We start from the raw sequence: 13,646 nt of genomic DNA on the forward strand, positions 1-13,646 counted from the left end.
TAATACTGCCAATGCAATCGGGGTTGAATTTATTTATTATTATTTGGTATGCAATTAATATATAGAGTTTATGTTGTCTCACACGGGTTAGATAATTTTATCTACGTTGCAAGGAATAAAATCAAGTCACTCAGATTGAATTTCCCTTTCCCCTCTAGCTTCGATATTTCAACATAGTTTGGTCTCAATCGCCAATGTGCTGTATGCTATGCATCTTCTTAAGTCAGAATTAATCATAGTACTTATGCATTTGGAAGATATATTGCAGTGTTTGGTATTATATTTTGAAAAGAATTAATTAATTTTTTTTTATTTTACTTTTAAATTAATATAAATTTTAAAAAATATCAATTACCATACTCCCCAGAAATCATTCTATGATTGTTGTATTGAATTTGAAAACCGAGAATGATTACTTAAAAGATGGTTTCTTTTGTCGAGTTTTTTCCTCTCGACACTTTAATTATTCTACCATCCACCAGCTCAACACTAATCTTTAAAACGAAGTTAAGTGTTAAGCCCTCAGTTTTTCTTTTCACCAACAAAGCAAAAAGTCGCTAAAAGAGATGAACATTAATCCATTACCATCAATCTAAAACCCAACATAAACTGTATGAGAGACTCTGAGCATTTTGTTCTTGAGGTGGCTGGCTACTTTCGGCTGCACAGCGATTCTCCTCCCCAAGGAAGCGTAAAACAAGAGATGACATGACCTGCTTCCGTAGCTTGTCCGTGGGTGGCCCTAGGTACCTCACAGCCGTGGGGCTCCTTTGGAGGACCGTCTGTACAATAGGTTTAATAGCCCTAGAGGGAGGTTATAGCAGTAGTGTCTATTAAGAAATAACCTCTTTTTTTTTTTTTGTTAATAGTTATTAAAATCTAAAGGGAAAAAACGAAAGGTAAACAAGAGACCATGATAACTTGAAGGGTTCCAGAGGATCAAAAAGATGAGGTGTATTTTGACAACCATTGTAAATTTAGCGATCGCGGCACTAACTTTTGAAATACATGCAAATAGCTTTTCATGCTGAAAAACATGTAATAATATTTTTTTATTTTTTAAAAAAATTATTTTTGATATCAGTACATCAAAACGATCCAAAAAGTACAACCGTCACTCAATTTAAAAAAAAAAAATTTTGAAATTTATCAAAACACAGTTGACAACACAGAGACAAACGCTTTCTTAAAGACTGGTAGTTAAAACTAGGGTTTGAAGTTTCACAGAGAAAGAAAGAGCAGCAACCAGACCAATAATATACAAAGTCCATATCCCATCTAATACGACCTCTTGATTTGTCATCGCAAGCAAACACGTATCAATTTCCACCAACATAAGCATGCCTTTGTCAGACCAGCATCTTGCTTTGGCTCCATCTCATAACATGATGGCATATTTACGCCTAGTTTAGTGAAAAGATTGAGAGCACATGATTAACCAAATATTAATAAAAAAATAAAAGAGGTGTACTTTTACCGCACCTCCTCACAGATATATATTTATTGGAATGCTTTTTGTTTTTTTCTTTTAACAACCCATCTTCTTTCTATCTAACATCAAATCAAGTTTTATAATTTATTAAAATTTATTTTCTATATAATTATTATGATTTTATTGATTTGAGTTATTGGACTTTGTTTTTTATTAATATATTTTTTTAATTTTATTATTTAATATTTTTTTAATTATTAAATTTTTACGTATTAATCTATGATGATTCGGATGATTTATTATATGTTTTTTTAAAACATTTCAAGACAATGCCCGTCGCATCGTTAAGATAAATCATGAGACCGATTTGTCTGTTGGCAATACAATTTGCAGGTGCATGACTTTTTTTTCGGAAAGGAATAATTGAAATGAGCGAACAACAAACATTTTGCAAAGTATGGGATTCGTTAGCGGTCGAAGGACTCCTGGCTTATAACAAGGAGTGTTTTTTTATATAGCATGGTAAGAAAAGGAATCAGTAAACTAGCACAGGCTATAAAAAAAATAAAAATAACAAAACAAAAAAAGATTTCCCATATGATATTTTAGATCTGCTTGTTGCAATTAAGAAACCTGTTAAAACTCAATAAATCATTAATTGCAACCCTTTAAATTAAAGATAATTTGATAAAAAGATTTCCTTTGAAACTATTTTTTAAAACAGTGCTTGTTTAACCTCTTGGTAACATTAGGCTAATTTTGTTCTGAGTGGATTGATGATGACAACATTAAATCATCGTGCTTAAGCAATACTCTTTATCAGTCCAGGAGATTCCATGTGGGTCATGTCATATAACATAGGTTTTAAATCGAGCATTTTTCGAGCATTATCCGAAAGACCAAATGTCTTGACCATTAGATTATCAGCATGATTTTGAGGATTTTCTGGGCTTGGAATAAATCTAGGCAAGGAGCAATTAGTAAACGGAAGGCCTTTTCCAAATCTTAGGGCAGAGTAAGCAGGAGTGGGGGCCTTCGTACCCTGAATTTGACAAGAGCAAAGCGACCATGACAAGGAAAAAAATAAAATAAAAAAAAACATCCAAAAGTAATCCAACAAAAATAACATAAGCCTCACATGGAAATGAGTCATGGATTGATGGATGATGATGATGATGGAGATTGTCTAAAAGGGGCGGCTTGGACTCTACTGATCATCCATCACGACTGTTCTTGCGTGGAGATGATGAAGCTCTCTCTCTTTAATTATGGATCATCAAAGACGACGTCAACAAACAACATGATAAAGCACATTAAAAAAAAACTAAAAGGGATCAGTAAATCACTGTACATTGTTTCTAAAATCACTGTGGATTGCACTGTTTACGTTTAGCATTTTTTTCGTGAGTTTTGACCAGTTTTGTTTGCTGTCTTTTTCAATTTTTTTGGACACTTGGCAGCATCTCTGCCATACATCTTTAACAGGCTACAACTTTATGTCTTTGTTTTTTTTTATGCAAACGCCTCAAACAAAGCAAATATACATTCACAATTCCAGATCTAAAAGGGCTTAAGAAAACATTGTGGCTAGCCTTACTGTGGACTGGAGCAATTCATTTAAAGGTCTGCTTTGGTGTTTTCACAATTCAAGATCTTGGTTTGCATCATTCAGTTCTCACCAGGAGGTCTGCCCAGTGCTTCCCTTCGTTCACTAAAAAAGAATGGAATCCAGATCGGTAAGTGACTTCCCATAAGCTTCGTTCACCTGCCGTGTGATTTTTTTCGGTGCTTATAGAGCTCTGTCCCCTCACGACAGATTTTATAATTGCATAGCTTTGTCTGATTAGCTTCTCCTTTTTCTTGCTGCTCTGGCCCTCATGGACAGATTTTAAATGAAGACCGGGAAATGAAGACCTAAACGACGGCTTGGATTTCATGATGGCTTAGGCTGAAAGGGAAAGGGACTTTAGTCTGCAGAGACGTCGCCGCCACCAGAAAATCTGGCTTGATTTTAGGAGTTCTTAAATGCAGCGCCAGAGCAGGTGAGCTTATTTGTGATTAGTAATTTGGTCAGATTTTGTATATAATTGCAGTGATTGACTGACCAGTTTGGTTTTTTTTAAAATTAATTTAATTTTTAGTTTGCTTTTTTACAAAATATCACTTGACAGTGAAGCTTTTTTTATTAGGTGGCTTGGCATGGATTAAAAGGCTCTTTGTGGCTCTTATTATTACATGGCTGTTTGCTTGCATTTCTTTGTGCTGGTACGTTTTTTTCCCTAAGAATTAAGGTGTTGACATGCATTTGGATGTCTCAGTTGAGATAGGTGAGAGTGGGTTGGTTCAGCATGCTGATGAAAAGAGAAGAGGAGTATGGTTTTAAGCTGTTTCAGCTGACAGGCATTTAATGCACGTCAAGGTTGGCATGTTGCTGCCATTGTGATGTGCAATGTTTTTCTTAGCGGGAAATGTGGAGACAAGGTGAGGGGGCTGATTTGTTAGTTTAATTCTGACTTTAGTAGGTGATGGGCTGTCCTGTTTGAATATTTTTAAGAACTCTATTTTATATCTGGTCATTTTTCTTGAGCGGGAAATGTGGAGACAAGTGAGGGGCTGATTTGTTAGTTTAGTTCTGACTTGGTAGGTGATGGGTTGTCCTGTTGGAATATTTTTAAGAACTCTATTTCATATCTGTCATAGCAATCACTTCTGTTTTGTGACATCCAGTTACTTGCTTTTTATCATGTTGTGGCATGTATTTTCGTTTTTTCCTGCAAAGATATATAATGCTTTAAGCTTTGCTTTTGGGTGTACTGGCTCCTAACTTTTCCCCCGTGTTCTACTAAGACAAAGGTTAGTTTTTTTAAGATTATTCTCTGCTTTTCCTCAGCTTTAGTTTCAAATCAATTGGGTTGCAAGTTATGAACTTTACTGTGTTTTTAAGATTTGGCTCCTTTTAGTTGTCTTTAATTTTTTTTTTACTTTTGTTGAACGATTATTTGTAGCATTGTTTGTTGCCTTTTTTGTTATTAGTAATATACCAATCCTTATGCCCCAATACATTTGACTACAAACATTCAGCAATCAAAGTTAATAGCATTAGCCCCGAAGACCCTCCAAGCACAAAAATTACCTTAGCCTTCTTCTAGCCCCCAAAGAGTTTCATATAAATATGTGTGTTTGGTGATATAAATTAGGGGGGTTAAAGAAAAAGAAAACAAATATTGTTCCCGATAAGAAATAAGGTAAAAATCACACAACTCATAAAAAGCTTTGTTTGCTCTGACACACAGATTTTGGGATCTTTTCTCTGAACTCTAGACAGTTATAAACAGGGCAAGTTGTTAAAGAAATTGAAATCGGCCAGTAGTTAAGCTAAGCATGATTCTATCTGACACCTATTCCAAAGTTTTTATCTTTTTTATAGAATTGTTAAAGGAGAAAATGCCTTACTCTGGCGACATGTATCCAAAATGTACCCACAAGACGTGTAAGGAGAGATGCACTTCCAGCTTAGTTAGTTTTGTTAATCCAAAATCTGCAACCTGTACAATAAAGGATTCAGTACAACTATGTGAAAAAGGCTTAAAATGGGACACCATCATGAGAAAAATATCAATCCAACCTTTCCCCTGAAGTTCTTGCGTATCAGTATGTTTTGCTGATTTAATATCACGATGAATATAAACATGGACAATATGCTCATGGATATATTCAAGACCTCTAGCTGAATCAAGGCAATCTAGAAAAACAGAGCTTAATCTTCTAGAACATTTAACACTGTTTGGCCATGCAGCCTACAGAGTTTTGACAATTGCGCTGCATGCTTTAGGGAATTTAAAAAAAAATTGTTAGCGGAATGAAAGACCACAGAATTTTCATAGAGTTTCAGCGAAAAAACCTCAGTATATCTTCACTACTTTTTTTTTAAAACGCCTTTTCCGTAACCTGGAGTAGAAGTCTAGCACCTAAAAAACAAAAAGATTTTCAATCAACAACACAGGAGATTTTAGGGTAAGTGTTTTTGTTCCATCTGGTTTTGATTAAAAAAATTATGGATTGAGATGAATGAATTTGTTATTTGAGCATGAGGCATTAAACCAAGTATGTTGTATCACTTTGTGTTCAATTCTCTCTATATGGGCAAGGCAGTGGAAGTATTTTCATAATTATTTTCTTTTGATTTTCATAATCGCATGTTTTTTTTATTGTTGTTATTATCCATCTCTCAAGTTCAAATTTGCTTGGTGACTTTCTATTTTTAACCATTTGTTGCATGTATTCCAATTAGTGTTGAGCTATCTTTAGTTGCAGGGAGTTGTAACACCACCTTTTTCCTCTGTCATTCAAGTTACAGGTGCACCATTATTTTTCAGACTTTACCTCTTTTTTGCTTGCAGCTTTGTTGTTGTATTTTTCTTTCCATTTTATGTTTGTTTTTTTACAGATTAATTCTTTTTTTTTTTTCAATATTAGAAATATATTGAAATACTTTGTTTGATAAAGTATTAAAAATATATTGCAATAACTGTAAAAAAAAACAAGTGCATGTCATGATCATCCATTTTTCAAGAATAAAAAGATTGTGCCCCATAGGCTGTAAAGCCACATATGCCAAATAAATACATAATTTGTGATTTAAATATTAGTTTGTTCATTGCAAAATTAATGTAAACCCATCATTATATAAAAACACCAACTCTATACTGGAACCCATCATTATAAATATTACTTTGTCCATGCAATTTTTTATTTTATTTGGTCCATGTTTTTTATAGTTAAGAGTTTTTTGCCTAATCCATGTGGTCTTTTTAATTGGCAAGGGCTGTCATGTGGCATTGTTTTTTTTTTTTTAATTTCAGTAACTACAGTTCCCCTTTATTGTTTTCATTTGCTTTGTAGTTTTTTTTTTTTTTTTTTTTTTCCATTTCCTGTCAACTTATCTTTATGCCTTTGAATGGGTCCATTTTTTTTTTTTTTTTTTTTTCAGTTTACTAGTAATGTGTGAGTTGTATTTGTTCTCTCATTCCTTTCTAACATGATCAGTATAATGCATACATTATCTAATAACATTTTTTTCCTGCACTATGTTCAGACAAAGCCTTAGGTAGCTTCATTGGTGTTAAACTTCACGTTGTTCCCTTTAAAAAAAATTGTTATTTGAGATGAGGCATTTTGAAGTTGATTGGTGCTTCAGATATGAGAAAAACAATTTGTTTGTGGTTTTTTCCATCTGGATTTTGGGTGTTAATTTGGTTGATTGGTGGATTTATGCATCTTGAAATTGTTTGTTTTGCAGTTGCTTTATTTTGTGTGGATTTTCTCAGAATCTTTAATCGTGTAGGCTATTGATTTTGCTAATCCCACTTTCTGCTTACAAGAGAGGAATCTAACAAACAAGGTATTTTTTCGTTGCTCTCTCTTTTTTTATTAAACAGTGTTATGTTCTTAGTGTTTCTAATTCAACTTCTTACAGCCTAATTTTCTAATTATACCTAAATTTTTTTAGAATATCTTTGTTGTTTGTGTGTTGAAAGATATAAGTTAGGTTAATTCACCAGTTCACATGCTTATTCTTTTTTGCACATGATAAGACTTGAGATTTCTAGGGGTTGTTTTGCTCTGCTGGAAATATATCATGCTTGCTGATTTGTCTTTTTTTTTTTTTTAAAAAAAAAAGGTTGCTTGAACTCATGCTCTGCGTTTTAAAATTTAATTTCCTCTTTATTTTCTCACCACAGCTTTGCGTTTCTCTTCTCTATACCCATTTTTGATTACAAATATTTCAAAGGGAATTTTTTATTTGTCTCACAAATTGAAATTGTTCTTGAGTTCTGGCATAGAATTTCCCTTGTCATGTTCTTTCAAAGCCGCCCCTTTCAACTACACCACAAATCATTCCAAGACACTCACCAATTTTACGTCTGTTTAAAGTAGCATTTGCTTCTTTACTTGCCGTTGTACTTTGCATATAGTAAAAGCCAAAAAAAGCTAAAAAAAGGAGGCATGGGATTGCTCTGCACCTAGCCTCTGATCATTTACATTTTCCTTTTCTTAATTCTCTACTTGGGGAGAAGAAAACGCAGCTAATTTATAATGTTAATCACAAACCTCAAGCATTCTGGTCCTTCAGTTCGTGCTAAAAGATATGGTCAAGGCTCTTGAAAATGTTTTATAACATTGATTACTGTTACTATCTATAAATCTCGGTGTCCAAAAATCACAAATAAATAGAAAAGTGAGCATAGATGTTTTGATTTGACATAACAACTGCAAGTCATGCTAAACAAATATATATTAACTTGCATAACATATAGGAAAAACAATCATGTATGCATACTAAATATGTATAGAAATTATATTTAAATAAAGGTAATTTAGGATGCTTATTTATTGAAATTCTTAGAGTATTATCAGTTTAAAATCATCTTGAGATATCTTATTTGCATGCAATTTGTAAGACTTTTTTAAAAATTTTCAGAAAAAAGATATTAGCTACTAAGTAAATCATGGTTCTGGAAATTCAATGCATTTGAAACTTGAAATGTTTGCTTTCATTGTTTTGGTATAAATTAACTACAATTTTCAAAACTGAATTCCATGTAAAGCTGGAGAATTAAGATTTTTTTTTTTCTTGATTAGGTTAGTGCCCACGTAGAGGAATTGCTTGAGTCGTTGACTGACCTCTTCTCGCGTCCAAATACATAATAATGAACCTGTCTAGACTGTAGTTATTAATTAGTACTATCTTTTTTTTTATTAAGCATTAAACAAGTATGTTGTATCACTTTGTGTTCAATTCTCTCTATGTGAGCAAGGCAGTGGAAGTAGGGAAACAACTTTGTTGTTCACCAAGCTGATCAAGTCATGGCTGAAAAAGCCAAACCTTGCAAGATCGCATTGTAATCTCTCTTAACATTGATTTTTAATTGTAATTAGGGTTTTTGACTTTGGCTGGATACATTTGATTCTATCATAATTTTTTTAATTAGTTTATTTGTTCCGTAAAATGAATGGATTAGTTGTTTAATTTCAAATTGGTCTTGATGCTTTATTCCTTAATTTCTCCCCCCCCCCCCGATTTCGTGTGCAGTCAAGAGAACTAGCTTTGCTTGCAATTTCAGTTCTCGCTGTCATTTTCTTAGACAATTTGTGTTACCAAAAAGCTTTGGTTGAGACAAGCAACTACTTAACTACACCATCTTCACTTTTGTTTTATCTGCTTTGAATAATTTTGTCACTCAAAGGAAGGCTGGTTGAATTTTTAATAACTTGAGTTTGGGGTGTTGTTTTGCTTTGCTGGAAAATATATGATTGATGATGTGTATTTTTTAAAAAGGTGTTTGCTTGAACTCATGCTTAGTAATATGTGTTTTTTTTAAAAAAATAATTGAACTCATGTTAATGGTTATTTAAAGAGATACATTCTGAAATGAAAGATACTTAAAAATAAAAAATAATAATATGTTGAAGATTTTTCCGTTTAGGTGTTAATTGTGTTATGTTAACTCATGAAATAATTTAGGCAATCAATGTTATTGCTTCTATGCTTCAAAACGAAGAATTAAATTGTTTTTGGTTTGGCATGGTAATTTAAGGTGTTGTATGTTGAATTAAGAATTTTTAAATATTACTTTGTCCATGCAATTTTTATATATATATTTTGGGTCCATGTTTTTTATAGTTTGAGAGTTTTTTGCTCTAATCCATGTGGTCTTTTTAATTGGTAAGGGCTGTCATGTGGCATTGTTTTTTTTTTTTTTTTCATTTCAGTAACACTACAGCTCCCCTTATTGTTTTCATTTGCTTATGTGGTTTTGTTTGTTTTTTTTTTTTTTTTCCTTTTCCTGACATTTTATATGTATGCCTTTGAAGGGTTCCATATTTTTTTTTCCAGTTTACTAGGTAATGTGTGAGTTGTATTGTGTTCTCTCATTCCTTTGTAACATGATCAACATAATGCATACATTATCTAATAACATTTTTTTCCTGCACGATGTTCACACAAAGCCTTGGGTTGCTTCATTGTTGTTAAGCTTCACGTTGTTTTGTTCCCTTTTAAAAAAATTGTTATTTGAGATGAGGCATTTGAAGTTGATTGGTGCTTCAGATATGAGAAAAACAATTTGTCTGTGGTTTTTTTCCATCTTGATTTTGGGTGCTAATTGGGCTGATTGGTGGATTTATGCATTTGAAAATGTTTGTTTTACAGGTTAATTGGGCTAATTGTTCTAATCCAACTAATTCTCCTTTCATTTTATTACAAAAAACTCTTTTGTTCACAAGGAAAACCAAATCTTAACAGTACAGCCGCCTCTCTTTGGTACTTCAATCCAGACATACCAGAATGCTTGGCATATAAACATTTGTAAGTTATTCCAACATCAACCATCTCTCTTATGCTTTACCATTATCAATTTTTTTCTAACTAATTATTTTTTCACCATCTTTTTTAATCGATTGTACATGCAGCTTTGCACAACTACCCGTTGAAATACAACAACTCCCTTCATCATCAAATGTTGTTTTATCGATAAAGGAACAAATCAAAGAAAATAGGAGAACAATACATGAGATTCTTTGCATGAATCCTTATGAGCACAAGGTTATTTTTTAAACCCTTTTATTATTAGCTTTGATAACATACTTTACCTTCTTCATATAATTAGTTTTTAAAATTTCATTTAACCACACTCCTGAAACATGTATTTCCTTTCCATTACCAGCATCTAAGATTCACATGTCAAGCTTCGATTGTTGACTTTGATTTTCCCAATGGCTGGTGGTATCCAAGCTGTCCAAAATGCAACAAAAAACTTAGCGGGGGCAAAAACAATTACACATGCATGGATCATGATGCTATCACCTCTCTTCCAATTCCATGGTAAGTCATCTAATTTCACAACTAAAGCAATATTAAGTTGTTAAATAAAAAAATAATATTCCTTGGATACATTATCATGCACTTCTTATTAATGAACATGTATTCAATTTTATATTATAGGTTTCGCTTAGAATGCATTGTTACCGATGGAGAAGATGTCACTAATTTTCTTCTATTTGGGAAAACTGCTGAGAACTTTTTTGGATCATCGGCCCACCATTATGTCTATGATAAAAAATTTATTGATCCCTCAGTTATTCCTCCTGCCATGGCAGCAAAGTTAAACAAAAGCATGATTTTTCAGCTTCGATTTGGTGCTTTCAGATCCATCACCAACAGATGTGAGGTTATCATTACTAATATCTTTGACGACAGCACAAATGAGAGCATCCATCCTCTAGAAACAGCAACTCCAGAAGCTAAATCATCTCCTACATCCAAGACATCTACTCCATTAAGCTATATGAAACAGGTTCTCAAAGCTCCATCAACTCCACAAAATACTGTCACACAACTCAGGATTGCTCCTGATTCCTTGGAGACACCACCTCAGAACATATCACCAAACAAGGAAACAAGCATAAACAGTGAAGCACGACGTGCACTTGATTTTGAAGATGCAACACAGCAGCTCAGGCAAGTTTACATTTCCCCACACTTTCTTTACATTTTTTTTTTCTTAACACGTGCTAAATTTGATGGTTCTTAACCTGTGATGGTTCTGCCTTGCATCTCTTTAACTCCTTTGGTTACAATAGTCATGAAGATGAGCATGACAAAGCAATTGAAGTCCAAGGAAACCTGGGAAACATAGCTACATCTGAGATATTTGATCACTCACTTCCACCTTTGAAAAAACAACGGGCAACATCCTCATCATCCTTGAAGGTTTGATTTTTAACCTCACATTCTTATAAATCAATTTCCAATTTGTCCAACATGCCTTTTATTTGTTATTTATTTTCTAATTCTATTTGTTTTTTATTATTTTACATTTACCTATTTCTCTTCACTTCACAACCCATAATTCATGAGTTCTTTTCTTCTTTACATGCTAATTATAACATTGAAAACAATTCTTAAAAGAGAGAAAATCATTCCCCGGAAAATTTATATATCAATATTAATACTTTTCATTAAAACCAAAGAATTATTAAAGGATATATGTATATTAACAATGAGAAGAAAACATAATTATTATGTGCACACAATAAATACTTAGATAAAGAAGAAATCATTACAATTATATATGTGCATATGTTACTTAAACAATTGCAATAAATATGGTTACTTTCTTGGTGAATGCTGTAAATTAAAGTCATCCCAGAGGTTGGGGAACCATGACACCAATTCCTGATACATGATATGCACAATGGATGGTCCACATTTAGGCAGGACTGCAAGCCTTCTTTTAGGTGTTGTAGGATTTGAAAGCACATTATCCAGGCATACATTGCACTCAATTTCTTCACTATGTTTTAATGCCACAAGAAACTTTTGTTTCGTTTCTTCTCACATGATTTCAAATGCTCCCCTCTTTCATCTTCCCTGAAGGAATAATCACAGCAATGTGATGCTAGAGTTTTTTGAGAAAAAAAGTTTTTCCTTTTTTTTTTCAGTTTAGGATTTTTATTGCTTTGAAAAAGGTTTTATAATGACTACATAAACTGTATATACAATAATGTAAAAAAAAAAAAAAACATGGTCAATTTTTATATCTTGCTTCATCCACACATTTAACTTCATCTACTACACAAATGTTCACAGAATTTTCAACCTTCAATTGCATCTATAACACAAAACAAAAAAAAACCAAAAACATTTTTGTGAAGGCTATTTAACATGTCCAAAAAATACTAACAACAATGACTTGGATTTGTTGTCTTTACATAATTTATTTTATTGTCTTTACATTGCAGAAACACTAGCAATTCCTCTACAAATGACTTGGATTTAGATTCCTGTAGCAAGAACATGGAGAGGAATCTGGCAGCTTATTTCTACTTTTGATGTTGTTTATAACTTAATCTATATTATCATGACTGCTGCCTCTGTAATTTTGATATAGTTTTGAAACAACAATGTCCTTTAAGTGCTCAGCAATCTGACAACTTATTTGCATTTTGTTGTTGTTTATAACTTTATCTATATTATCAAACCTTTGATACTATACCTAGCTGCAGTTCTTTTTATTATTGCTTAGCAATTATTATTTTTCATGCATGTTATGCTTATTCTGGTAAAAAACTGTATTTTCATTCATAACCTAAAATCGCCCGCAGCAAAGCGCGGGCAATCAAGCTAGTGAAAAGCTAAAAAATGTGGGCAAAAGCCTCCCCTTCGCCATACCCTTGGCATCTTTGCAGATGTTTTCTCACCCCCGGATAAACAAACTACCATTTTCTTTCCTTCAAGTCCGATTCGAGCATTCGAGCTCTAATATATGTGTGTTCAGTTAATACCGACATTACTCTCTTTTACCAAGAAACTACGGGGCTCGTTGATATACAATCTTGATCTCGTGATTTTGTTTTTGGTTTTCCGCAGGATCAGAATGTGATTCTTGGCGCGTAGGGAGCATGCAGTTGGAGATTTAAGATTCACGATATACCTGACCAACTTGTAAAGTTTTAAATTTATTTTTTAATAATTATTAATTTAAGTTTTAAAAATTTCAGGACTATCAAAAATTTACATGATTATTAATTTTAGGACCCGTAAAATCAGTCGGGGTGTGAGCAAATTAGATCGAATACCCACGTTGATGATAATAAAAAATTCTTGATATATCAATACATTGATAAATATATATATATATATATATATATATATATATATATATATATATTTATGTTGTTTGGGGGTCATGTAAATTCTATTTTACAACATCAGATCATGCAGCGAACGCATTATAGGAATTAACAAATAAATATGTTATTGAAAACATTATGCAGATAAATTAATATTATATGGATACTTTTATCGTTGTTGTTTTAAAGGAGGCCCTAGTCTTTGAATTTTTTTTCTAACCCCCTTATTCTCATCCCAACGGAGCTCCAAAAATCTGAATTGTACTAAAAAACTCAATTATAGTGGTATTTTCTTCAAAAAATATAAGCCCCCTATAATTAAGATAATATAATTACATGGCGAAAAACAATTTTTTTAATCAATTGAATTATCTCGTTATAATTCCTGCCCATGAATACACACGACTACTTAAGAGGTTAAAATTTTTTTTTTAAAAAAACTAAACTCCTTATAATTTATTTTTTAAAATAAAACCGAAGGTTTAGTGAGTTGAGGGTTATCATGTACCGTGCCTTATTC

At 32.5% G+C, this 13,646-nt stretch overlaps 1 protein-coding gene across 1 annotated transcript; it reads left to right on the top strand.

Annotated features, from left to right (window-relative positions):
• Positions 1-9,647: 9,647 nt before the first annotated feature.
• LOC118046373 (uncharacterized) lies at positions 9,648-12,486 on the top strand. The gene is made up of 6 exons (XM_035055245.2): positions 9,648-9,800; positions 9,905-10,037; positions 10,159-10,316; positions 10,437-10,952; positions 11,075-11,204; positions 12,236-12,486. Exons 2-6 carry the CDS (start codon positions 10,017-10,019, stop codon positions 12,242-12,244), a joined length of 834 nt encoding a protein of 277 aa, XP_034911136.1. The 5' UTR covers positions 9,648-9,800; positions 9,905-10,016; the 3' UTR covers positions 12,245-12,486.
• Positions 12,487-13,646: the final 1,160 nt, after the last annotated feature.

This window comes from Populus alba, chromosome 10 (assembly GCF_005239225.2).
Source record: "Populus alba chromosome 10, ASM523922v2, whole genome shotgun sequence".
In the NCBI taxonomy this organism is placed as follows: Eukaryota; Viridiplantae; Streptophyta; class Magnoliopsida; order Malpighiales; family Salicaceae; genus Populus; species Populus alba.

What these genes read in the sequence shown, in the direction of transcription:
- LOC118046373 (XM_035055245.2), top strand. Translation starts at nt 10,017, where the DNA reads ATGAATCCTTATGAGCACAAG. An exon ending in TGAATCCTTATGAGCACAAG is followed by an intron (nt 10,038 to 10,158) that starts GTTATTTTTTAA and finishes TTCCATTACCAG; the next exon opens with CATCTAAGATTCACATGTCA. An exon ending in ACCTCTCTTCCAATTCCATG is followed by an intron (nt 10,317 to 10,436) that starts GTAAGTCATCTA and finishes TTTATATTATAG; the next exon opens with GTTTCGCTTAGAATGCATTG.